The sequence below is a fragment of the Salvelinus fontinalis genome, unplaced genomic scaffold (genome assembly GCF_029448725.1).
Source record: "Salvelinus fontinalis isolate EN_2023a unplaced genomic scaffold, ASM2944872v1 scaffold_1015, whole genome shotgun sequence".
Taxonomy (NCBI): domain Eukaryota; kingdom Metazoa; phylum Chordata; class Actinopteri; order Salmoniformes; family Salmonidae; genus Salvelinus; species Salvelinus fontinalis.
In genome coordinates this window covers 2757-30294 of record NW_026601224.1, presented here as the reverse complement: position 1 = coordinate 30294, position 27538 = coordinate 2757, and the positions used below count along the sequence as shown (strand labels likewise).

At 47.3% G+C, this 27538-nt stretch overlaps 1 protein-coding gene across 1 annotated transcript; it reads left to right on the top strand.

The window, feature by feature from the left end:
- The first annotated feature begins 955 nt into the window (after positions 1-955).
- Positions 956-13309, top strand: LOC129848148 (piggyBac transposable element-derived protein 4-like). The gene is made up of 5 exons (XM_055915621.1): positions 956-974; positions 5597-5738; positions 6099-6242; positions 11289-11854; positions 12273-13309. The coding sequence occupies exons 1-5, from the start codon at positions 956-958 to the stop codon at positions 13298-13300; spliced, it is 1899 nt and encodes a 632-aa protein (XP_055771596.1). The 3' UTR covers positions 13301-13309.
- The last annotated feature ends 14229 nt before the right edge of the window (positions 13310-27538 follow it).

The following is a 27538-nucleotide window of genomic DNA, read 5'->3' as shown; positions in this document are numbered from 1 at the left end:
TATGGCCAATATACCACGGCTAAGGCCTGTATCCAGGCGCTCCACGTTTCGTTGTACTTAAGAACAGCCCTTAACAGTGGTATATTGGCCATTTATCACAACCCCTCGGTCCTTATTGCTTAAATATACGCCTACTGTATGATAGTTAGCAAATTCTGAAGAAGGAACATTTTTATTTCTTCAATTTCCAAAAGCTAACCAAACAAAAACATCATTACTTTTACGAGATGTGTTTGTGCCGTCATGTGCATTAGTACTTATTTACATTTGTTTTTACTTGTACTTGTATGTTAACTTCTCCATATTGATGTCGAGGTTTTAAGTTTTGGATGACTTTTCTTAGCGGATGTAGAATCATTGTGAATTGAATTATAGGGCGTTTCAGGCCCCGAAGGGAACATAATTGTACACTCGCAAACGAGTGTACAATTACGAGGGCTGAGGGGCTTACGTTGCAAACTTCCCTTGTTTGGCTAATCATTTGGACTGATGGCCAAGATGGTGATGGGGATTCCCACAAGGCTATAAGGCGAGGGTAAGTGGAGGACGGTGTGTCTTTTATGAGTTTGAAACGCAACCCATGTACCTCACCCACACGGTGTGCAATGTAAAATCAATAACATTTCCCTCTGTTAGTTGCCTAAATACGTTTCTGACTGATTGTATTTCAAAACAATAAACAAATTGGTGGAAAAATAACATGGGACAGATCGATAGCTAAAAGCTGAGTTCTGAATGACTGTAACGTTTACGCTGGGAGTCAGATAGCAAGTGGTGAGTTTAATAATAAACGGAACATAGAACAATACAAGAAACACATAGTCAATACTGTCTGGGGAATGGAACTAAGGAAGTGACAGATATAGGGAAGGTAATCAGTGAAGTGATGGAGTCCAGGTGTGTCTCATGATGAGACACAGGTGCGAGTAATGATGGTTGCCAGGTGCACGTAACGATGGTTGCCAGGGCCGATGGTTAGTAAACCGGCTACGTCGAACGCTGGAGGGGAGGAGCGAGAGTAGACGTGACAATGACAAATATATGGTCAGGAATATGAGGTCTGGGATACATGCACTAGCACTTCTATGTTTATGAAAGAGACCAGGGTGGGTTAGGGAGTGCTGGGATGACAGGATTCGTGCTATTTGTAGTGAATGGTTTCAACAACGCTGTCAACCTTAGAGAGAGCACCTTGGTAAAGAGGCGAAACTACTAATGCTGCATTAGGTTGATATCTTTTTCCTATGTGCACGCACACACACACACACACACACATACACATTCAAGCACACATACGCACATGCATGTACACACATACAAACACACACACACACACGTTTGTTTTACTATCCTTGTGGGGACCAAACCATTGATTACCATTAAAAACCCTAACCCCTAACCCTAACCCTAAACCTGTCCCATAACCCTAATTCTAACCCTAAGCATATCTACAGTCCATCAGACTGTTAAACAGTCACCACTAGCCGGCCTCCGACCAGTCCCCTGCCCTGAACGATAGTCAGTGTTACTAGCCGGCCTCCGCCCAGTCCCCTGCCCTGAACGATAGTCAGTGTTACTAGCCGGCCTCCGCCCAGTCCCCTGCCCTGAACGATAGTCAGTGTTACTAGCCGGCCTCCGCCCAGTCCCCTGCCCTGAACGATAGTCAGTGTTACTAGCCGGCCTCCGCCCAGTCCCCTGCCTTGAACGATAGTCAGTGTTACTAGCCGGCTTCCACCCAGTCCCCTGCCCTGAACGATAGTCAGTGTTACTAGCCGGCCTCCGCCCAGTCCCCTGCCCTGAACGATAGTCAGTGTTACTAGCTACCACCTGATATTCTACCCTTCACCTTAGAGACTGCTGCCTTAAGTAGATAGAGTCATTGAACACTGGTCACTTTAGTAAGGTTTACATACTGTTTCTCCACTTTATATATACAGTGTATAATGTATTCTAGTCATGGCTCAGCATAAATAAATTATTTTTTAGATTTTTCTGGATTATGTTTGCATAGTTGAAAAAATTATAATTCCAGGTTTTACTGCACTGTTGGAGCTAGAAACACAAGTATTTTGCTGCACCTGTGATAACATCTTCAAATCTTTGTACGCAACCAATACAGTTTATTTGACTTGATAAAATACCCATTGTTCTTGTGGGGACCGGCAAAATGTTCCCACTTTCCCAGATTTTCCTTGTTTACGATCATTGTGAGGACTTCTGGTCCCTACTGTACAAGGACAGTAAATCCAAAACCAAATACACACACACACACACATACATATACAATACATTTACACACATACACACGATGCAGCAGCAGCTTCCAGTCTTCTCATTAAGACATATGAAAGGCTTGTGAGGATTCCATTAGGGCTCTGTCAAGGCTAATTCTTTATTCAAGCACTCAGTGGGCTCTGGAATTGTTTGCTATGGCTGAAGATTAAAACACACATCAAACTCCACAGGGCTTCAAAGAGACAAACAATACAGGAACGAGAGTTCAGCAAAATAATGTAGCAGAAGTGCAGAAAGAACTAAGCTTACATGATGATTGATGAATAAGGCAGTTATACAGTGACATTATATAGTATTCAGACCTCTTCACTTTTTTCACATTTTGTTACGTTACAGTCTCATTCTGGACAGGTGTGTGCCTTTCCAAATCATGTCCAATCAATTGAATTTACCACAGGTGGACTCCAATCAAGTTGAAAAAACATCTCAAGGACGGTCAATGGAAACAGGATGCACCTGAGCTCAATTTCAAATCTCATAGCAAAGGGTTTGAATACCTATATAAATAAGTTTTTTTTATTTACAAAAAAATCCAAAAACTGAGGATTTTTTCAAATCAATTTTAGAATAATGCTGTAACATAACAACATTTTAAGTCAAGGGGTCTGAATACTTTCCGAAGGCACTGTACGTGCCTCATACCCCAGGACTCGTGCAAGCTATCCCGAGCCACTCCCTATGCTTTAGCTCACAAGGTTAATATGGCCTTGAGGTGCATGAACAAGGTGCATGGATAGCCAGTAGGTGATGGTAACATACCTTTGGATCAATTCTTAGTTTCATAACACATCATTATTGTCTTTAGCCAAGAAGCATTTTTGATGCACCGTGTGTATATAAAAGTAAATTACAAATGCAACTATAGTGGTCACATACAGATACAGTACCAGTAAAAAGTTTGGACACACCTGCTCATTCCAGGGTTTTTCTTTATTTTTGGAAAATAATATTGAAGACATCAACACCATGAAATAACACATATGGAATCATGTAGTAAGCTAACAAGTGTTAAACACAGCTACCCTTTTCCTTGATGACAGATTTCCACAATCTTGGCATTCTCTTAACCAGTTTCAAGAGGTTGTCACCTGGAATGCATTTCAATGAACCTGTCTGGCCCAGGCGTTCCGCTAGCGGAACTTCTCCCACTTTCCACTGCAAAGGCAGCGCTAAATTCAAAAACATTTTTTGGGGAATATTTAACTTTCACACAATAACAAGTCCAATACAGCAAATGAAAGATACACATCTTGTAAATCCAGTCAACATGTCCGATTTTTTTAAATGTTTTACAGCAAAAACAGCACGTATATTTATGTTAGCTCACCACCAAATACAAAGAAGGACAGACATTTTTCACAGCACAGGTAGCATGCACAAAGCCAACCTAACTAACCAAGAACCGCCAAACTAACCAAGAAACAACTTCATCAGATGACAGTCTTATAACATGTTACACAATAAATCTATGTTTTGTTCGAAAAATGTGCATATTTGAGGTATAAATCAGTTTTACATTGCAGCTACCATCACAGCTACCGTCAAAAATAGCACCGATCAGCCAGAGTAATTATAGAGACCAACGTGGAATACCTAAATACTCATCATAAAACATTTCTGAAAAATGCATCGTGTAGAGCAAATGAAAGACAAGCATCTTGTGAATCCAGACAATATTTCAGATTTTTTAAGTGTTTTACAGCGAAAACACAATATAGCATTATATTAGCTTACTACAATAGCCTACCACACAACCGCATTCATTCATCAAGGCACGTTAGCGATAGCAATAGGCACGTTAGCGTTAGCGAATAAACCAGCAAAATATATTAATTTTCACTAACCTTCATAAACCTTCCTCAGATGACAGTCCTATAACATCAGGTTATACATACACTTATGTTTTGTTCGAAAATGTGCATATTTAGAGCTGAAATCAGTGGTTATCCATTATGCTAACGTAGCTTCTTTTTCCCAGAATGTGCGGATATTTCTATTTGACTCTCACCTATTCTGACCAAATAGCTATTTATAAACATTACAAAAAAATACACGTTGTATAGGAAATGATAGATCCATTAGTTCTTAATGCAATCGCAGTGTTAGAATTCTAAAAATATCTTCATTACGACATAAGGCTTATGTTATAGCGAGAGAGTGGCCACAACCTGGGCGCAAAACTACTAGTATACAGTTCGACAGATATATGAAAGAGCATCATAAAATGTTTCTTACTTTTGGTGATCTTCCATCAGAATGTTGGACAAGGGGTCCTTTGTCCAGAACAGTCGTTGTTTGGATTTAGAACATCGTTTTTCCCTCTTGATTTAGCAAGCAAACTGGCCAAGTGGCGCGAAGCTCTCCTTTCTGAACAAAGGCACACAACGCAGCACGCCTAACGTCCCGAATAAATTTCAAAAATCTAATAAAACTATATTGAAAAAACATACTTTACGATGATATTGTGACATGTATCAAATAAAATCAAAGCCGGAGATAGTAGTCGCCTATAACGACGGCTTTTCAGAAGGCAATTCCAGGTCCATCTGCGCGCTTTCCAGAAAACAGGAAATGGATGACTCGTCGTGCCAAGAGCATATATTCCACCTCAGACCAAGATAAACACTTCATTTCTTCTCTCACTTCCTCTTGACATCTAGGGGAAGGTGTATGACGTGCATGTATACTCATACGTATCATGCCCATTTATAGGCAGGCCCTTGAACAGAGCATAATTTTCAGACTTTCCACTTCCTGGTCAGAAAGTGTGCTTCCAAATGAGTTCTGTTTTACTCACAGACAAAATTCAAACGGTTTTAGAAACTAGAGAGTGTTTTCTATCCAATACTATTAATAATATGCATATTGTAAGAGCAAGAATAGAGTACGAGGTCGTTTAAATTGGGCCCGATTTTCCCCCAAAGTGTAAATAGCGCCCTCTATCCTCAACAGGTTTTAACAGGTATCCCTTCCTGCATAATGCGTTTGAGCCGACCATTTGTGTTGTGACATGGTAGGGGTTGTGAGGTGGTGAGGTTATACCCAGGTGCACAGAAGAGACCAGAGAAGTAATCAGTTGTAAAGGATAAACCACATACTTTACTGAGGAACAGTATCTGCAGGAACACAGTACACTTGAAAAAACAAGTCTCAAACTCTCTCATGAAACGAACACACACAGTAAACAATTCAAGCTTATGCAAAGGACAACAAAAAACACACCACTTCAAAAGGAGTAAATAGGACACAGTTGAGTGTCGTTAATGTCTCTAGGACGGTCTCTGCTGCCCTCTGGTGACAGGTGGAACCATGAGAGTACCCCCCCTTCTAGGAGCGGCTCCAGCCGAGGAGCCAGGGCGAACACCATGTAGTTGGATGAAGTCCCAAACAAGTCCCGGATCCAGGATGTTCCAGGCAGGCACTCACGCCCACTCCTCGGAGCCGTAGCCCTCCCAGTCCACCAGGTACTGCAAGCCTTCAACTGACACCGGACAGTGTAACCATAAACAAGTCGAGGGGGTGGAGGGGAGGCTGAGGGGGGAGGAGAAGGGACTGGTCCTTACCAGCTTGAGACGGGAGACATGGAAGGATGGACAGACCCTCATAGACCTGGGAAGCTGGAGACGATAGGTGACCGGATTGAAGCAACTCGGGATCTTGAATAGTTCTATGTAGCATTGAGTGAGCTTCCGCGAGTCCACCTTTTAAGAGAAGATCACGGGTGGATAGCCACACCTTTTGACCCGGTCGGAGGAGCCGAAGAGGCCTTTGGTGCCAGTTTGTCTGGTGTTTGTGTCGGTTAGAGGAGCGGGCAAGGAGGAGTGCACTCTGATCCAGGTGCGGCGACATAGTCGAGTGAACGCCTCTGCTGATGGCACCCCTTGGCTTAGGCCTGTTGTTCAGGAAACAGGGGGCGGGGTGGGCAAACCCGAACAGACACTCGAACAGTGACAGTCCAGTGGACGAGTTCAGCAGTTTTTGTTTATGCACGTCTTCCGACACTACGGGGTGCCTGAGGATATAGCGTCTGATCGAGGTCCCCAGTTCATGTCTAGGGTCTGGAAAGCGTTCATGGAACGTTTAGGGGTCTCGATCAGCCTTACTTCGGGGTTTCACACCAAGGGTAATGGGCAGGTGGAGAGAGTGAACCAGGATGTGGGCAGGTTTCTGCGATCTTATTGCAAGGACCGGCTGTGGGAGAGGGCGGCTTTCGTGCCCTGGGCCGAGATGGCACAGAACTCGCTTTGCCAATCCTTCACTAACCTCTCTCCCTTCCAGTGCATACTGGGGTACCAGTCGGTTCTGGCACTGTGGCATCAGTCAGACCGAGGCTCCTGCGGTGGACGACTGGTTCAGGCTTGCGGAGGAGACATGGGAAGTTGTCCGTGTTCACATTCATCGGGCCGTGCTGCTCCAAAAAGAGAACGCAGACCGTTAACTTCTCTGGGGCAGGTGGGACGCAAACGTCCCACCGGCCAATAGCCAGGGAAAATACAGCGCGCCACAGTCAAATAACATGATATAAAAATCAAACTTTCATTAAATCACACATGTAAGATATCAAATTAAAGCTACACTCGTTGTGAATCCAGCCAACATGTCAGATTTCAAAAAGGCTTTTCGGCGAAAGCATAACCTTTTCTCAATAGGGGGTGCTGTTTGCACTTTGTAAAAATGTTGTTCCCAAATTTAACTGCCTCGTACTCAATTCTTGCTCGTACAATATGCATATTATTATTACTATTGGATAGAAAACACTCTCTAGTTTCTAAAACCGTTAAATATGCACATTTTCGAACAAACTCTATACGTATTATGTAATGTGATGTTATAGGACTGTCATCTGAAGAAGTTTGAGAAGGTTAGTGAAAAAATGTATATCTTTTGCTGGTTTATTCGTTATCGCTATTGTTGGCTTGAATCAATATTGTTGTGTGGTTGGCTATTGTAGTAAGCTAATATAATGCTATATTGTGTTTTCGCTGTAAAACACTTAAAAAATCTGAAATATTGGCTGGATTCACAAGATCTTTGTCTTTCATTTGCTGTACGCTGTGTATTTTTCATAAATGTTTTATGATGAGTATTTAGGTAATTCACGTTGGTCTCTGTAGTTATTCTAGTTGCTTTGGTGAGAGTTGTGATGGTGGCTGCAATGGTAAACTATGATTTATACCTGAAATATGCACATTTTTCTAACAAAACATATGCTATACAATAAATATGTTATCAGACTGTCATCTGATGAACTTGTTTCTTTGTTAGTGGCTATTTATATCTTTATTTGGTCGAAATTGTGATAGCTACCTATGCAGGAAAAAAATGGTGGAGAAAAAAAAGTTGTGTCTTTTGCTATCGTGGTTAGCGAATAGATTTACATATTGTGTCTTCCCTGTAAAACATTTTAAAAATCAGAAATGATGGCTGGATTCACAAGATGTGTATCTTTCATCTGGTGTCTTGGACTTGTGATTTAATGATATTTAGATGCTAGTATTTACTTGTGACGCTATGCTAGGCTATGCTAGTCAGCTTTTTTACTGATGGGGGTGCTCCCGGATCCGGGATTGTGACCAAGTAGAAGATAAGATGGTATTATCTGATGATAGCACAACAGTAAACAAAGAGAGTAGCATAATTCAACACTGCAAGCACGACACAAAACGCAGAAATGCAATATAAATCATGCCTTACCTTTGACGAAATTCTTTTGTTGGCACTCCAATATGTCCCATAAACATCACAAATGGTCATTTTGTTCGATTAATACCGTCGATATATATCCAAAATGTAAATTTATTTGGACCGTTCCATCCAGAAAAACACAGCTTCCAACTTTCGCCAAGTCACTACAAAATATATAAAAAGTTACATGTAAACTTTACCAAAACATTTGAAACTACTTTTGTAATAAAACGTTAGGTATTTTTAAACGCTAACTTCTTATGGCTGCAGCCCTGCGTCGGTACACTTATGACAACAGCCACTTCAAGTGCAGGGCGCGAAATGCAAAATATATATTTTTTTAATATTTAACTTTCACACATTAACAAGTCCAATACAGCAAATGAAAGGTACACATCTTGTGAATCCAGCGAACATGTCCGATTTTTAAAATGTTTTAAAGCGAAAACAGCACGTATATTTATGTTATCATCTCCAATCTAGCTCACCACCAAATACAAAAAAGGACAGACATTTTTCACAGCACAGGTAGCATGCACAAAGCCAACCTAACTAACCAAGAACCAACCAAACTAACCAACAAACAACTTCATCAGATGACAGTCTTATAACATGTTATTCAATAAATCTATGTTTTGTTCGAAAAATGTGCATATTTCAGTTATAAATCATAGTTTACATTGCAGCTACAATCAGAAATTGCACCGAAAGCAGACAGAATAATTAAAGACACCAACGTCAAATACCTAATTACTCATCATAAAACATTTCTGAAAATTACATAGTGTACAGCAAATGAAAGACAGGCATCTTGTGATTCCAGCCAATATTTCCGATTTATTAAGTGTTTTACAGCGAAAACACAATATAGCGTTATATTAGCTTACCACAATAGCCAGAAACACATGCCATTTCCCAGTAGCAAAAGGTTAGCGATCGTAAAAAAACAGTAAAAGATATATAATTTTTGACTAACCTTGATATTCTTCATCAGATGACAGTCCTATAACATCAGGTTATACATACACTTATGTTTTGTTCGAAAATGTGCATATTTAGAGCTGAAATCAGTGGTTATACATGTTGCTATCGTAGCTACTTGTTCCACAACGTGTAAACAGCAACGATATTTTTCTGACACGTTTTCTGACACACATATTCTGACCAAATAGCTATTCACAAACATAACTAAAAAATACATGTTGTATAGGAAATGATAGATCCATTAGTTCTTTATGAAATCGCAGTGTTAGAATTCTAAAAAATAACTTCATTACGACATCCAGCTCGGTATAGCTGAGTACCCCAAAGTTGGCCGCCGGCGACTAGTTCACATGCACGACAGATATATGAAATAGCATCATAAAATGTTTCTTACTTTTGGTGATCTTCCATCAGAATGTTGGACAAGGTGTCCTTTGTCAAGAACAATCGTTGTTTGGATTTAGAACGTTCATTTTCCCTCTTGAATTAGCAAGCGCACTTGCCAAGTGATTCGAAGCTGTCCATGTCAACAAACGGAAGAGAACGGAACACGGCAAAACTCCCGAAAAATTTTCAATAATCTGATTAACCCTCCCGTTGTCTCGGCGGGTCAGAGCGACCCCGGGCAGTTCCGAGTTGATTGCCCGTGTCTGTGTGTGGGTCGGAGTGACCCCGGCAGCGTTAGCAAGGTGTATGTTGTAACCCTCCTGCCCCTGTGTGGGCGGGGTCATAGTGACGTCAGAGGGGTCAGAGTGACCCCGGCGGCGTTAGCAAGGTGTATGTTGTAACCCTCCTGCCCCTGCCCCTGTGTGGGCGGGGTCATAGTGACGTCAGAGGGGTCAGAGTGACCCTCGGCAGCGTCACCTGTCGCTTCCCCCGTGTCTGTGTGGGTCAGAGAGACCCCGGCAGGCCGGGGTCACAGTGACCCAACACCACCACCTGCTGGATACTAGTAAAAGGTCCTGCCCCAAAATTGACATTCTCAACATTCCGGGCAAGGGCCTGTGTCGAATACGGCGTGTCTGCCCCCACAACGGGCCCTTGGGCACCGTGTGAGTTTGGATATCGAATCTAAAAACGCCCCCCTACAAACTACTTTCCCTTGGTTGTGGAAATTGTGCCTTTCGGGTATGGCTGTTGTTAGACAACCTTCCCCTTGCCTCGGCGGGACAGAGTGACCACCGGCCAGCGTTCCGAGTCGATTCCCAGTGTCTGTGTGGGTTAGAGAGACCCCGGCAGCGTTTAGCAAGGTGTATGTTGTAACCCTCCTACCCCTGTCTGGGCCAGGTCACATTGACCCGAGCCCTGTTGTAAGCCCTGCGTTATGAGTTGTTCCCCTCTGTTCCGGGGGCCTGGGGTCAGAGAGACCCCGGCGGCGTTAGCAAGGTGTATGTTGTAAACCCTCCCCTCCTACCCCTGTCTGAGCCGGGTCGGAGTGACCCGGGGCCTGTGTTAGGAGTTGTTCCCCTCTGTCTGGGCCGGGTCGGAGTGACCCCGGCAGGGACCAGTTGTCCCCACCAACTCTGTGCACGACCTCGGTGCTATCACGCGGGTAGGCCAGCCGAGCGTCCCGGATGGGACCGAAGGGGCCAAGGGGCCGAAGGGGCGAAGGGGCGAAGGGCCGAAGGGCCGAAGGAGCAGGCAGGGCCGACCACGCGCCTCGTCCATTCGCGTGCCTCGTCCCATTCACGTGGCCACCGTAAGCAGGGCGTAGAGAGGCTACTAATATTGTCAGGAAGAAGAAGAAGAAGAAGAAGAAGAAGAAGAAGAGGACGACGACGAGGACGACGACGAGGAGGAATACGACCCCGCCGAGCGTGAGCCCTCCGCCTACGACAGTAAGCAGGGCGTAGAGAGCCTACTAATATTGTCAGGAAGAAGAAGAACAAGAACAACAAGAACAACAAGAACAACAACAACAACAACAAGAAGAACAAGATGAGGACGATGATGAGGACGACGACGAGGACGACGGCGACGAGGAATACGACCCCGTCGAGCGTGTTGCCTCCGCCTACGACGCCTCGCAGTCCCGGTTTCAGCGCGGCTCAGGTCCTGGAACAGATATCCTCCAGCGTCGACCAAGAAGACGAAGAAGACTACTGCGATTCCGAAGAGGAGGACGTTTCGGAAGATGAAGACGGTGAGGAATACAACCCCGAGCGCGACGCGGACGACTACGGAGACGACTCGGCCTCGCGGTCGAGCTCCTCTTCGGAGGAAGAGCCGGAGGAAGAGCCGGAGGAAGAGCCGGAGGGAGCCGCGGCCGCTGCCCGAGAGCGAGACAGAGAGCCAGACAGAGCCAGAGAGCCAGAGCGAGAAAGGGAGACGTTGCTGTCGAAAAACGGCAAAATCAAATGGTCCTCCGCGGCCTATCGCGGCCCGGACCGACCCCGCGCCATCCGCCCGCCCTGCCCCGCCGTGACGCCGGGCCCCACGGCCTACGCCGCGTCGCGAGCGCTCGACATCGAGTCCGCCTTCCGGCTGTTTGTCACACAGGCGATAGAAAGGATCATCGTGGACATGACCAATCTGCAGGGGGTGAGAAAATACGGAGACGGCTGGCGACCCATGGACTCCACCGACCTGCGCGCCTACGTAGGGCTGCTGATCCTAGCCGGCGTCTACAGGTCCCGAGGCGAGGCCGCGGCCAGCCTGTGGGACGCCGAGAGCGGCAGGACCGTGTTCCGCGCCACCATGCCGCTCAAGGCGTTTCACAAGTACTCGAGGCTGCTGCGATTCGACGACCGCCAGTCGAGACCCGCGAGACTCGCCACCGACAGACTGGCGGCCGTGAGAGAGGTGTGGGACCTGTGGGAGGAGCGGCTGCAGGCCCTCTACAACCCGGGGCCCGAAGTGACGGTGGACGAACAACTGGTCCCGTTCAGAGGTACCGTCTATGCATCTGTGTACGTACGCGTAGCGTAGAGAGCACGGGCAGTCTATGTATCTGTGCATAGAGAGCGGTAGCAGTCTATGTATCTGTGTTTGTACGCGTGGCGTAGAGAGCACGGGCAGTCTATGTATCTGTGCATAGAGAGCGGTAGCAGTCAATGTATCTGTGTATGTACGTGTAGCGTAGAGAGCACGGGCAGTAGTAGCACGGGCAGCGGTAGCAATCGGCAGTAGTAGCAATGGGCAGCAGTAGCAATGGGCAGTGGCACGGGTGGCGGCGGTGGCGGCTGCGTGTAACGTAAACGCAGTGCGCCCCGATGGTGAGCCGGTAACTCATGACGCTGCTAATCTCCTGCTAATCTCCTCTCCCTCTCCTCTCCCTCTCCTCTTCCTCCCCTCTCCCTCGCCTCAAGGACGCTGTCCTTTCCGACAGTACATTCCCAGCAAGCCGGCCAAATACGGCATCAAGTCGTGGGTGGCCTGCGACGCCAAGTCCAGCTACGCTTGGAAGATGCAAGTGTACACCGGCAAGGCGGCCGGCGGATGCCCCGAGAAGAACCAGGGCGCGCGCGTCGTCCTCGATCTGACCGAGGGACTGCCGGCCGGTCACAACGTCACGTGTGACAATTTCTTCACCTCCTACGAACTCGGGCAGCGGCTCCTCGAGAGGAACCTCACCATGGTGGGCACGGTGCGAAAGAACAAGCCCGAGCTCCCTCCCGCGCTGCTCCAGTCCAAGGGCAGACAGGTCTCGTCCTCCAGGTTCGCCTTCACGCCCACCGCCACTCTAGTGTCCTACCTGGCAAAGAGAAATAAGAACGTGCTGCTTCTGAGCACGCGGCACGCGGAGCCCGACGTCAGCGATCGCCGAGACCGGAAGCCGGCCCTCATCCTAGACTACAACTGCAACAAGGGCGGCGTGGACAACCTAGACAAGGTGGTCGGGACCTACAGCTGCAGACGGATGACCGCCCGCTGGCCCCTGGTCATCTTCCACAACATCCTCGACGTGTCCTCCTACAACGCCTTTGTCATATGGCGAGAGATCAACCCCGACTGGATGCCCGGGAAGCGGAACAAGAGGAGGGTGTTCCTGGAGCAGCTCGGAAAGGCGCTCGTGAAGCCCTTGATCCAAAGAAGGCAGCGTCTCCCCCGCACCGAAGCCGCGTCCGCACTTGTCAAAGTCATACGGGGCGAGCGTGTATCCGCCGAGGCTCGTCCGCAGGCCCGCGAGCGAGCCGCCGGCCCGGCCGCCGCCGCCGCCCCGGCCGCCCCGCTGGGGGCGAGTAAGAGGAAGAGGTGTCAGGTCTGCCCACCCAAGAAGGACGCCAAGACACACACAGCGTGCTGCAGGTGTAAGAAATACATCTGCAAAGGCTGTTCACACCCATACTGTCACACTTGTGCCCACTGGGCCTTTAGCCAAGACGGGACAGAGTGACCCCGGGGGGGGGGGGGGGGGACACTGTGTGCTAGGCATAATAGAAGGACAACGGGAGGGTTATGTAACAACAACCATACCCAAAAGGCACAATATCCACAACCAAGGGAAGGTAGTGCAGGAGGGGGGGCGTTTTTAGAATCAATACCCAAACTCACACGGGGCCCAAGGGCAGTACGGGGGGACAGCCTGTCACTTCGCACACAGGGCCCTTGGCCGTAATGTTGAATCTGTGAGTGTCCACCACAACCTCTCAGTTATCCAAAACTTTATGTTGTATCCTGTCTGTGGAATTTGGAGGCTGTGACAATAGATCCAGCTTTCAGTAGTGTAGCAAACCACGTATCAGTTATCCAAAACTTGATGTTCTAGCCAACGCACTAATACAGGGAAGTACTTATAAGTCAGTTTGGGTTGTTACAAGAGTTTACATTTATCAACACTGGGGAAGAGGTATCAGCTATAACAAGTAGGACTATTATGGGTAACCTGTTCATCTTCGTTGCAACAATCCACTTGTCTCTATGTATGCATCTGTACGAAAAGCACAGTGTAATCAGTGATGGACCTGTGCTTGAAGAAGAATACCTGGGTGTGGATGGGGGACTTGACCTTGACGGAGAATATCGTGGTATGGATGGGGGACCTGAGTTTGACGGGGAAAATGGGGTTATGAACGGAGGCCCTGAGTTTGTGAACGGAGGCCCTGAGTTTGACAGACCCGGATTACAAGGAAAATCTAGAGTGGCCCGCTCTATCCAAGGTGGTTCGGATGACCACTCTATGCCTGACCTCATTGGGGTAGAGAAAGGTTATTGCTACAGGAACATTTGTAGGCAATTTGACACCTGGAACGTTACTTACCGGGTGACATTGATGAAACCATACCAAGTGTATAAACTTGATGGTAAATGTCTGCCTATCACTCTAGTGCGCTACTACGGAAAAGGAAAGCCTGACGTCTCAGTGTTCTCTGTGGTGTTTAACTGGAAGACAACGTCTACTCAGTCTCTAATACCCAGTGGATCACAATACAAGGCAGGTGTACAGATCTTGGTGAATTGTGCATCTGGAAGAGACATGGATGGTCCCGGAACAGCCGTGGTAGATCGGCCTTACTACGCAGCCTGTCCTGTGGACTGTACCGGATACAACGTGAACACTGGTGCCAGACTACATTCCCTGGGTCTCAGTGTACTGAAGACTGAAGGTGTGAGGATGATGGACTTGTCATCGGTGTCACTGAATCTGACACTGCTCCGAGAAAGTATGGGGGAGATGTAATTATCCTAACAGTTGAAATGTTATATTGTATTCATTTGGTACTATGGTGATGTGGACCTCTTTTATCAATAAAGTACAGTTGGTAACACTTGACAGTTGCTTGTCTGAGCATACTTTATTTTTTACTTGCATTCAACAGCATTATAAACTATAACAAGGCTACCCAAGCCCTCACAGTGAGCAAGCCTGGAAGCCTTATAGGCTCCTGCGGCTTCTGTCAAGCTCTGTGTGATTGATGACGCTTTCCTTAGGCCCGCCCTATTATGACTCAGTCAGCAAGCATGGAAGCCTTATAGGCTCCTGTGGCTTCTGTTAAGCTCTGTGTGATTGATGACGCTTTCCTTAGGCCCGCCCTATCATGGCTCAGTCTGCAGAACTGTGGGTCTTTGACAATAGGGGCCAAAGCGATATATTAATGACCATACTGACGTCTCTCAGGAAGCAGAACAGAGTGTACAATGGCACATGGGAAATCAGAGTCTTTCTATACACTCAGATATTGTAATACAGCAAAGGAGAATGACAGTAGCGACGACTCGGACATTGACTTTGTTAGTGGCAGCACATGCAGAGAGCTGCAGTTCAACCCTGTTACAGTTGAAGATGCCCAGCTGCTGTGCACTAGGCTGAAGGTGCAGTGCAAGAAGAGGTCTCTCAGTCATACTGCGTCTGGTGTGTTAGGTGCTCCGTGTAAGAATGTGAAAATAAAAGGTGACGGAAATTGTTTCTTCAGAGCGGTCAGTGAAGCACTATGTGGTACAGAGGAGTACCATGAGCCAATTCGAAATGCGGTGGTGCAGCAGCTACAGAGCAAACAACATATGTATAGGACCATCCTGAGAGTGTGTTACCGTTCAGTGTCAGAGTACATTACGGAGTCCAACATGAATTGTTTAGGTAGTTGGGCGACCGAAGTGGAGATTCAAGCAGCTGCAGACATGTTGGGGGTAAGCATATATACATACTATACCAACCGTTGGATTGAATACAGATCTAATGGTTTAGAGGTGTCTAAGCAGGGCATATATTTGGAGAATAGTCGGAACCATTACGAGACAGTCGTTTGTGTCAAGAGGCCTCAGACTCAGTCTTGTTACGGTTACTGCCAGGGTTATGAGATTGGGAACAGCCATATACCACAAGCAGTTAGGTCCTCAGGCTCCAAATCATCTGATTCCGAAAGCAGTTCGGGAGCGGACATGGCAGGTGACTACGAGGATTGGATGTGTGATGATTATCAGGACAATTGTCAAGAGGACTATACCCATAACCGAGATACTCCCGGTGCTGACATGGAGGATACCAGAGACCAAGAGGCTGAAACCAGTCCCCGTTCAACCGATAGTCTTGTGGACTACGACATTTACGATTCCGAGGAGTCAGACTACGAGGTCCACACCCAAGACGTCGACAGTGAACAGCTCTACAGTGAACAGGTTGACGACGAAGAGGTGGTCTACTGTGAAGAGGTCTATGGTGAAGAGGTTGACACCGGCGCTGTCGTGGAATGTGAAGAAGTCGATGATGACGAGGTGGTGGACTGTGACGACGTGTACGATGAAGAGGTTTACGACGACGAGGTGGTGGACTGTGAAGACGTGTACGATGAAGAGGTTGACGATGGCGAGGTGGTGGACAGCAACGAAGACTACAGCGAAGAGGGTGGCGAGTTACAGGTTTACTGTGAAGATGGTCACGACTCGATTCCAGCTGTGGAAGATTCGAGAAAGCAACATTCGATGGAAAGCATGCTTAGTTGGTCTATACTGAACACATCATGGCATTCCTTCCTAGAATGGCTGGGGGAGCGCTGGTGGGGATCAGTCTCTAAAGAGCAGATTATCACATTCATGGATACATCTAACAGTCGCAAAGGGGACATTGTCGTCGCAGCACACTTCGGTGGCATGCAAGGAGGAGTGTGTTCGATTATGGTGAAGACACAGGATTCAGTCATGACCTTTACTGTTGTTATTAGTCGAGGCAGGTACATCTGTACCGATATGGTACAAGGTCTATTTTCAACTCCTATTGACATTATGAAAGTTCTGGTGCGTAAACTGGGAGAAGGACACTTGCTACGTAGACCCAGGTGGATGGCTCATGACCCCAAATACTTTGCTATGACACAAATTGTGGACGAGCTGCGTTATATTGTAAAGCTGATAAAAGGCTCATGGTGGGGAGCTGCATTCCTCAGTTTGGAAATGTCCCCACCACATGGTAAAGTGATAGAGCTTCTACGAATGAGGACAAACAAGCACACCAACCCAGCTGCCGCAATCCATTATATGAATGAGGACAGTTTGGGATACCTGTTTGATATTGTAACTGCCAAGGGAAAGAGATTCAAGGTGACGTTTGATAACTTGGGGTTTACGATTGGGACAGGTGTACACTTTCCATATATCACATCTATTCTTTCCCGCATCTGCTGCCTTGAAGATGCAACCTTTGTTGCCCGACCAAAGAACCACATCTTTGGGGATGAAGGCCTGGAACGTCACCCAGGTGTCACAGATGCCAGACACAATGTCTAGAGTAGGAAAGATATAGGTGGAGAGCATATGTAATCACTGTCATATCGCTTGGTAAATGTGCCATTACAAAGTGCTTGTGGTGTATTATTCAATGTCCATATCCTTCTGTGAATAAAGACAATAATATCCTGAGCAAGAATACCAGGTCACATTTATTTACAGAGTACATAACATTTACATACATCCATATCAAAAGTAGGACATAGTGGCAGCTCAAAAATGAATAAAATGGGTTCAGTGTAGTTAGATCTCAACACATTGCAACCTAGTCATCTCCATCATCATAATCTCCATCCGCATCAGCTCCATCCTCATCATCGGCCATATACTTGAGCGAAAGAGACATAACCACATTACCAACAAGTCATACACACAAGCAAAAGTGTCATCACAGTATACACTACCATATCTACCATTTCATCTTCTGCATTGTTCAACTGGGGAAGAGGAGGTAATGCTAGGTGAGGTTGAGGCCGGTTGACGACTTCTGGGGGCAACAGTGGAGGAGCTTGTTCCAAGACAGGGTTCCTAGGTCCCTCATCGTCAGACGATAGTATGTAATCACTCTCCTGAATGTGTATTAAAGACATGGGAAATGTATCACTTATACATGGTATACTTTACAACAGTGAATGAAAGGACATCAAACCGAGTACCTACAGAACGGGTCAGGATTATGGTAGATACCTGTGGAATAGAGACGAGTGTTAGAATCAGTACAAGTTAAATGCCTGTGATGAGTATGGTCTATGAAAGAGGTGTCTATAGAGTATGATATAACATGCGTCTCTCCTACCAGGCTCAGCTCGCTATTGTCAGTTTCTATACCACTCTCCTCTGACATGATTAGAGGTCGGAAATGCACAATTGCCTGAGGTAAGGAGATATAGGTCCATGATTAGCTGTTAAATGCGACAGTTGCAGTAGGTGTCACAGTTAAACACCTTTTCATGAGTGGGTTAAGTTACGGGTTAGGTGTGGTTGTACAGAGGTGAAAGCTGTTCGTAAGGCTGCATGTGATCATAATCATGATGAGCAACTAGCCACGTCTCTAGCAACAACAGTTAGAAAACATAAGGCCCTTTCCTGGGGTTGGTGAGAGTGTGCGGCTTTGGGGTATGGTTCCACTTTTCCTACTATTTACAATGGCTGAATCACAAGAACTATGATACCAATTACATACACATAGCAAAATAGGTAAGTGGTTGGAAGATGGCCTATATGGGGAGAAGACAATTCGACTCACTCCGTGTCGCTAAGCAAAGGAAATATGGCAACTGGCCTCTATTGAACAGATCCTGGCTTCCACTGGTAGAATGGCTGGGTGAGAGGTGGTGGGGCTCCGTCTCTAAAGAGCAGCTAATGTCATCCCTAAATAGACCCGAAGTTACTGTAGGAGCTATTGCCATCACGGCCTACTTTGGTGACATGCAGGGAGGAGTGTGTTCCTGTATGGTGAAGAGCACTGACAATACTCTCATCCCATTTGATATACACGTCACCCAAGGCTATTACAAATGCACTGAGTTCCTAGACTGGGACAGAGGTGACCCTGTTCAGCTAATAACCGATGTGCTTAAAGCAGTCCCAAGCGGTTACTTGATGGCTAGACCAAGAGACATACCTGATGAACAGAACAATTGGTCTGGCAAATGTGTAGTGGAAGGGATGCGTGAAATGATACAGCTACTAGAGGGTGCATGGTGGGGACATTCGACGGGCAGTTCCCCAATGTCATCAAATCACATTGAAGTTATACAGGACCTAAAAAAGATGGAAGATGAATACCCCAAGCCAGCTGCAGCGATCTGTTACATGGATGAAGAGGAATATGGATACCTCTTCGAAATTGTAACAGCAAAAGGACAACCATACAAGGTCACGTTTGATAAGTCTGGGTTTGTGCTTGATACAGATATACACTTTAACTCAATGACAAGTTTGCTGGACCATATGACAACGGTTGTAAAGGTTTCCTTTGTACCAAGACCCCTTTCTACAACACAGGACCTGTGCATGAGCAAGATGGATGTAACAGGAGGGAGAAGGAGGGGACCAGTGGAGACAAGTGGAGGCCTACCCAGTCTCAAACGTTCCATACAGACTAGCCCGTATGACCAGAGGTATAGGCCATGACCATTGTATTACTGTACATCTCAATTAATATTTGTGACAGTATATGTGTCAATGTAATATACATTACATATCATTGTTTTGACATGCAATCAATAAAGTGTATCACCAGTCATGTCAGAGCCTTGTTCTTTTTATTCACATACATTACAAAGAGCAGTACCGTTGCAACTACACATGTTTCACAAAGTCATTATAGCTGGGCTATCCACCCGGTACTGCTTCATCCAACCGTGTCTGTGCTATCCACACAAGCTTACTTTCTCCATCCCTGTCTGTTTATCTTCCCGTCACCTGGGCACTCATCCAACCTTGTCTATGCTGTCCACACAGCCTCATCCAACCCTGTCTATGCTGTACACACAGGCTTACTTTCTCCAGCCCTGTCTGTTTATCTTCCCTTCACCTAGGCAACGGCTCTATTTGTTTATCCAGCTCTGGGCACTCGTCCAACTGTTTCTGTGCTGTCCACACAGGCTTACTTTCTCCATCCCTGTCTGTTTATCTTTCCATCACCTGGGCACTCATCCAACCTTGTCTGTGATGTCCACACAGGCTCATCCAACCTTGTCTGTGCTGTCCACACATGCTCATCCAACCTTGTCTGTGCTGTCCACACAAGCTTACTTTCTCCATCCCTGTCTGTTTATCTTCCCGTCACCTGGGCACTCATCCAACCTTGTCTATGCTGTCCACACAGCCTCATCCAACCCTGTCTATGCTGTACACACAGGCTTACTTTCTCCAGCCCTGTCTGTTTATCTTCCCTTCACCTAGGCAACGGCTCTATTTGTTTATCCAGCTCTGGGCACTCGTCCAACTGTTTCTGTGCTGTCCAACTCTCTGTGTTTACCCAACCGAGCATTACAGGGAGGCAGTTAAATAGCAAGGTCTGTTCTTAGGATCTGTTAACAGTTTGCCTCTCTCAGCACTGGGGAAGAAATATCAAGTGTGCATTCGAAATGACTGGGATGGAAGTGACCTATGGAAACTGGCCTCTATTGGACAGATCATGGCTTTCATTTGTAGAGTCACTGGGTGACCACTGGTGGGGTTCCGTATCTGAGGAACAAATGATATCTTTCCTCAATAGACCCGAGGTGAAGGTGGGAGCTTTTGCCATAGCGGACTACCGTGGAGCGGAGCCCGGAGGAGTGTGTTCATGTATGATGAAGACAGGGGATTGTGACATTATCTCATTCGCCATATATGTCACTGGAGGCCGTTACAAATGCACCGACTTCCTAGAGTGGGAATACAGTCAACCAGCAAAAATTATAGAAGAGATGATTGCAAATTACCCAGGAGGGTACCTGATGGCTAGACCTAGAGCCATACCTGGTGGTCAAAGCAAGGGGACTTGCATACGTGTAGTGGAAGAGATGCATACTATGATACAGTTACTAAAGAGTGCATGGTGGGGACTGTCTCTTGGGCAGTCGCCAAATGGTAGGTCCCCAGGGTCAAGTGAGCACACTGCCTTGTTAAACAGTCTAAAGAGTATGCAAAGTGAAAACTTCAACCCTGCTGCTGCAGTATGTTACATGGATGAACATCGCTCTGGATACCTCTTTGACATTGTAACAGGGAAAGGAAAGGTATACAAAATCATGTTCCATGGGTCTGGCTTTCGATGTGGGACCAATCTACACTTCTACACCATAGGAGAGTTGATTGACTACATGAGAGGGGCTAGGAATGTAACTTTTGTGCCACGACCTTCCCCCTAATGTGAGGGGAGACAATGAAAAGGATGGAGTAGGATCGAAGGACACAAGAGGGTTCGATATTCTCAGCACAAGGCTATGGATATGAATAGTGAACTCTTTTCATAACATACTCTGTAAGATATTATACAATGTTACAGCTAGAGTGTACTTTTTCTTGAAATGAATAAACCAAATCAATGGTGTCTTTTGCCTTTATTCAATATATTTGTGAAACATTACTGTATAACATAGTCCTCCTGCACATATCACGCAATTGTTGTTAACCCATACATGTTGCCCCATAGTAAAAGTTATACCAATCCCTTAAAGACATATGGTTATTCAACATAAACTTCAACTGGGTTCTCCTGATCAACACCTCGGTGCTTAACTGTGTGACAGTAGAAAGACTGTCAATGTCTTCTTCCTCACATCCCTCTGCAAGCCTCAGCCCATGGATGAGTTTGGTGTATATGTCCCAGAGTGTTGTTCCATAGAGTATGGTGATTGAGAGATGCCCAGTGATTTCACCTATGTTTTCAGAGGGGCTCTGGATCAAGACTTTGATGTGAGGCCTATTTTCGTCTACAATGGCAATGTTGTCCGCGTACTCGCTCATGGTCTGGTACAGTGCGGAGACGTATTTCATCACAGCATATGGGATGACAATACCCCCACCATACATGTGTCTAGGAGGGAAAGATGTACAGTCGAGGTCTTGGAAGGCTCGCGGGGTTGCCATTGCCATCTCCTGAGTGACTCTGTGGAGAATTCCAAGGTCGTCGAGGGAGACAGATCGCCAAAGAGCTAGGACATTTCTGAGAGCATCATAGTCCTTGTCAGTGCCGAGTTGATGGGAAGGTACGCACACGTAGCTGTCTGCACACTGGGGGAAAGAAAAGGATGCTATTCCACTGGGTCCCCTGGTAATGCTGACAAAGCCTTTCGCCGAACACAGGCCGCATATGAATTGAAACTCCCCTCGGGGAGAAGCGACCAGAACGTCTAAAGCTCCTTTCGCTCTGTCCGAGGCCCAGAGACTTTTTGACATCATGAAGGCTAAGACATTGATGAGAGCCTGCCTGTTGTCGTCATCATAGACAGATAGGGTTCGATTGAAAGGCACTGTGTCCGTGCCAGCTATCTTGATACAGGAGCCACCGTTAATGTCAACGTTCCATTGGGATGAAAGTTTAGATGGATCATTAGTCAGGATCCTTGTCTTGTTGTCATTGAGGACAGTGAACTTGACTGGTATTTTGTCCAAGGTGCCTTGCTTGTATGCGGTAACTGTCATGTTGTCAATGATGAACAGAGTGCTGCAGTCTCCAAAGGGTATGAGCCCTTGCAAGTCAATCTTGAACATGGTAGGCTGATGTGCTTCACTGACCTTGTTCATTGTATGGGTGAACACATACTCCTTCTGACTGAAAGACATCTTTACCCGTGCTTGGGATGCTAAAGGTATACTATCACCGGTCTGTACTCAATGCATGTATACGAAATGGTATATACAGTGCTTTTCGTCTCGATCACGAGAGCCACCGTCTTTCATTGACACACCGTCCTATCCTTCTCTTCTTGTCTTCACCGTAGACACGCTGGATAAGCCTGTGACCGGGGATATTGTTGGTGAACAGGTCCTTGTAGAAGTTTTTACAACCGGTGCAATGATACGTAACCACCCTGCAGTCAGAGGGAGGACGTCTCCTCTTTCCGAGCGTGGCCCGGACAGGGGTGATCCATTTTTTCTCCTTAAAGGTCTCGATCCAGGTTCTCATGACTTTTGCGTCGGCGCAACAGTACGGCATGATGCAAAGAACAGATTCTGGGTACATAACGGGCCCAGAGCTGAACGCGTCAGGGGTCTGTATCTGCAACATGAGTACAGTCTGATACAGAAGGCCTGCCAGGTCAACTAGAGTCCTCTCGCACAGCTCGCTTCTCACTATGGAAAGCCTACCAGTAGTAGAGTAGGTGATCCCAGCGTCTTGCAACATGACAATCGGCAACGAAAGCAAGATGGAGGCGTCAGAGCAAGAGTCGTTGTCGACAAGGGACAGTATGCCTTCCGATATGGCTTCCGTGAGCCTTTTCCCGAGCGAGGCGCTTAGGTTCCTGTAGACATCACGGGGCTGTAGGGACATGTCCTTGGTGATCACATTGCTGCAGACCTCGAGTTTCTCACCGGGCAGACGCGCCACAGTTTCCCTGTTGATCCTTAGGTGCTCCAACTCACTACTACCGCAGACGGGTATCATGTGTTCAGGGCAGTTGTTCATTACCGCGTTGAAAGCCGTGGTTGCCCTCTTCAACCTCTGTCTGACTGAGGAGATTGAGGTGAGCAAGTGCTCTTTGCAATCATCCAGGCTGTGGGAGCCAAGGGCAGAACTGTACATGTAGCGGGGTAAGCAGTAGTCTATAATGCAGTGAGCTAAAAGCTTTCCAGAGCGGTTCACCAAGATAGAGTCAGCATAGTGAGCTATCAGCACCCTGGAGTTGGCGAAACATTTGTTGAAAGGCTGGTAGGGGTGTGAAATGATCTCTGTGTAAGACGAGGAATCGATTGGCGTTAGGGTTCTGGGGGCCGGGGTGTGATGCTCCTCCGTGTTGTCATCTCTAACGGGTTTGGACCCGTGTTCATTATCACCTTCAGACACCACGCTTGTGTCGGAACGCTTGGCCTCGCATATGAGCGATCCACCGAACATGGCCGTGATACACCCTGTGTTAGCCTGGAGGTTCAAGGGGTATCTGTAGAAGGCTGCTTCGCAAGGGTTACACTTGTGATACTCGGGGCATTCGACTGGCTTGACAGAGAGTCCTGTAATGTGCTGTAGCCACGTCTTCACAGTTTCTAGGTAGGTCGTTTTAACACTGGAGTTGGCTACCTGCAAGCGATCCAGTGTTTGTTGACTAAAGTGCTTGTTCTTTGATGATTTGATGAGACTGCTCCAAGGAAAGAACCCTGCTGCCATCTTGGACGCGATGAGTTGCGATGCTTTGCACGCTAACAGGTCTCTGAGGATGGCTTCCTTGCGCGAGAACATGTGGTTCATGCAGTATTTCCAGTCCTTGTACAGCGTTCTCACTGTGATGGTGTCGCTCGACGCAGACTCGTAGCCCTGTACGGGAACCAGTGTCGTAGAGACCGCAGAGAACCCAGAGTCCAGCTTCAACGTTATAACATCGTCCACTCGGTAAGAGGTGAGGAAGGAGCTAGCTCGATGTAAGTCTAACCACTGCCCGTGATCGTCCAGGATCGGTTCCCTCTCCAGGTATAAGATTACATCTCCAGCCTTGAGCTGGTGCCAGGGAGAGGTTGAAAAGCAGGACAACACGTCAGTCTCCAGTTTGACACAGTCTCCCCTCATGACGCAGGATATGAAGGTGTCCGTCACGGCAGAATCACAAGGGGAGCGCATACTTTTGAAGGCCGACAGCCCCCTGACCTTTACGGAGATCGAAGACAGATCACCCTTGTCGTCTAGGTTGTGACTGAGAGCCACGTAGGTCTTCTTAGCTACGTGACAGTAGACCGAGCAACTGTTTTCATACTCCAGCTTGACTCTCCTGTCTTTAACGAAGGGCCCTGTGACATCCGCAACTTCTTCGGACCCAGGGACTCTTGCCACAAAGACGGGATATCCTTCCTTGGTGAATGTTCCTTTCGGGTCTCTGGCTACATTTCGGTGTGTGTTACCTCTGCCTATCACGTACATCCTCTCGAGAGTGTCCTCAACCAAGGCAGTGTGCACGTAGTCCAGAAAGGCAGGCACCTGGGAGCCAGCCCTCTTAAACATGTCACCCACAGCCTTCCGGCCATCACAGGCAAAGCTCTCGAGGAGTTTGATGTCAGTGTCCCCGGACCGGGGCGTATCTGTTCTGTGCACGACTACATCAGACACGTCCCTTTCGGGGATGTCCCGGGGACCGTATCCGACTGAGACCATGACACTGTCAGTGTCTCCGTAGACAACAGGGCAGCTGTGCTGGTAGAACGTAGACACACAGTTGTTTACAACGGCAATCTGTTGCCTGCCGTGGCCAGATATGAGAGGCCCGCAGGGACGAGGAGCCGTTCCGTAGAAGGAGTTGGCTAGGACTTTACACTCTCCCTCCTGTAGCTTGTAGTAGACCCGCTCGGCCTCGCTGATGTCAGGGTTCTTGAGTTTCCTCTTGAACTCAGCTCGCTGGTTGAGATAGTACTCTACCGAGGAAGAGAATATGCCCGGAGCACGGATGAAGCAGCCTTGGGTTTGGTCGTACTTGAGAATGAGCGATGCGTACTGAAACCCCTCAGCCTCCCAGTTGTAACACACCCAACCCGATAGATCGTGGGGAAAGTCAACGGGAGGCCAGGGGATGGTGGTCTCAGGTGAGATGTTGAGAGCGCACATGATCGAGGGGTACATACTGGAGAAGTCAAAGGACAGCTCCAGACCCATGCCGGGCCCCGAGTAGTGTAGGCCAGTGAGTGGGTCACACACAGATCCTCCCTTCCACATGTCACTGTCACCATTGTCTGAGGCGAGATTAGGATCCCATCGCAGTCGGCTGTTCAGTTCCATGCCCAGGGGTCCCGCTTTCACTCTGAGGGTATCGAGTGTAAACTTGAGCTGGGGGATCTGAACCGAGTGAATGCTCTGCACAAAGCCGCAAAAGTTATCCCCTCTCCCGTGTACCACCACGTCTATATTGAGAGTGGCCCTACATCGATGAAACAGAGTTGATACTGGGTTGAGAACTTTAGCCAGCCTGGCGCACAGCTGTGAGTCGACCAAGTTGTAGACGAGCACGGCAAATAGACTCCTACCTCCGAGTCTGATCATCTCGTCCATGCTAGAGTAACCCACGTCCGCTAGCTTGCAAAGCTTTCTGGTGTCCTTTGGAACCTTTCTGTGTAGCTTCCTGACCTTGGAGATGACAAAGGGTGCCACGTCGTTCAACTTCATGCTGGTACACGCAAACTTTATATCTCTGGTCCCCGCCATCCTGTACAGATCTATGATGTTCATACCGCAGCTGTTCATCTTGAAGTGGCCCAGCTTGGCCTTGTCTTTGTTGAACGTTTGGATGTGCACAGATATCAGTTGGAGCTTGTACTCGGTCAAGGTTCCGTTGAGCAACACAGAGCCTACGCTCTTCAGCATCTCCTTGTACATATCAAGGTAACGTACGTTTTCAAACTGGAAGAACGGTACCATGTCATGGGCCAGGGCCTTGGTGACAAAGAGGCCGTACCAGGCTCGCAATAGCGAGGCTCCTCGTTCCTGGGTAACGGCGTCTCGGAACTTGGTGTAATTCGATTGAGTGTAAAAATGCACACGCTGCTCGATCACTCTCACATCGAATTCGGCGTTGAACACGTACAGCAGTTCTATGCCGTACTTGTACAGCAGTTGGATCATCTTCTCCAGGACTGCGAGTTCTCCGGAGCACGGGTAAAACATAATCCTTCTGACATCGTCTATACCGGCACCCCTGGCTAGTTCGTGGTCAGCCTCTGGTTGGTGGTTGTGTGTTACCTTACATTTGTTATAGACAACTATCAGCTTCTTCCTGTGGTGGTCAGGTGAAGTCTTGGGTATGTGGGAGTTGAGGATCACGAGAGAGATGCAGGTTATCTCGTGCTGCTGACCTGGCATGTCAGGAGATAGAGTAGGGATAGAGACGTGCTTACTATGTTTTGGCAATTGTGACCTGCCAGTGTCTAGCATGTGAACCAGCTTAGTCCTGTACTCTGTCATGCCCTCGACCGTACGCTCAGTGCAGTAGGGGAACCTGTAGGCGAATGAGTCGCATCTTAGGGACATGTCTCGGTATGATTTGTCAAACACGGTCTCAATGTCCAGACACGCTGCCTTGTAGAAATAGGCCACGTGTTTACTGTCAAAGAGCTTAGTCTCAGCCTCAGACAGGTCGTGATCATAGATGAGTTCGGATACTGAGAGCACCTGGTTCAGCTTGTTTGCAGACATGAAATAGACCCTACCGAACATGACATTGGAGCACAAGGCAGGCGTGTTACCGTCTCGAGCAATGTAGTAGCCCTTGTCGGGGCAAAAGTCTCCGAAAGTGAGTGCTCCCCTTACAGATTCTACATACCTTTTGGCCAAGGATATACATTTAAGCGGGAAAACGAGAGCATTTACTTTCCGCTTAATGTCATCATGGAGAACGTGGACGTTCACTGGCTCAGCAGCAAAGTGTTTAGACCAATTTCTACCAACCAGCTCCCAGGTCTCTTCCTCGCCATCCTGATCGCGACCCAAGTCTAGGTCATAACCCACAACAGGAGCTATACCAGTAACTTTGAAGTGTACCGTAGTGTAGATTTTGATATCTCGAGCCTGCACCACCAACCCTCTGCATAACAGCGCCTCCTCCTGTCTGTTAAAGAGGACAGACTTGATCATCACCCCTACCAGATTAGGTTCAAGGTCAGGGTTTACAACTCTACGCTCGGGGTAGATGTCAGGAAAGTAATCCACGAAAGGCACGGCTTTGTTCATGATTGTTACTCAAGAGACCTAGGGGACTTTATTTTACAGAGTGTAGTCACATATTTT

Bases quoted from the DNA above. Each gene is read 5' to 3' on its own strand.
- LOC129848148 (XM_055915621.1), top strand. The intron at 5,739-6,098 runs GTAGCCCTCCCA...TGTGTCGGTTAG, and splicing joins CACGCCCACTCCTCGGAGCC to AGGAGCGGGCAAGGAGGAGT. The intron at 11,855-12,272 runs GTACCGTCTATG...CCTCGCCTCAAG, and splicing joins ACAACTGGTCCCGTTCAGAG to GACGCTGTCCTTTCCGACAG.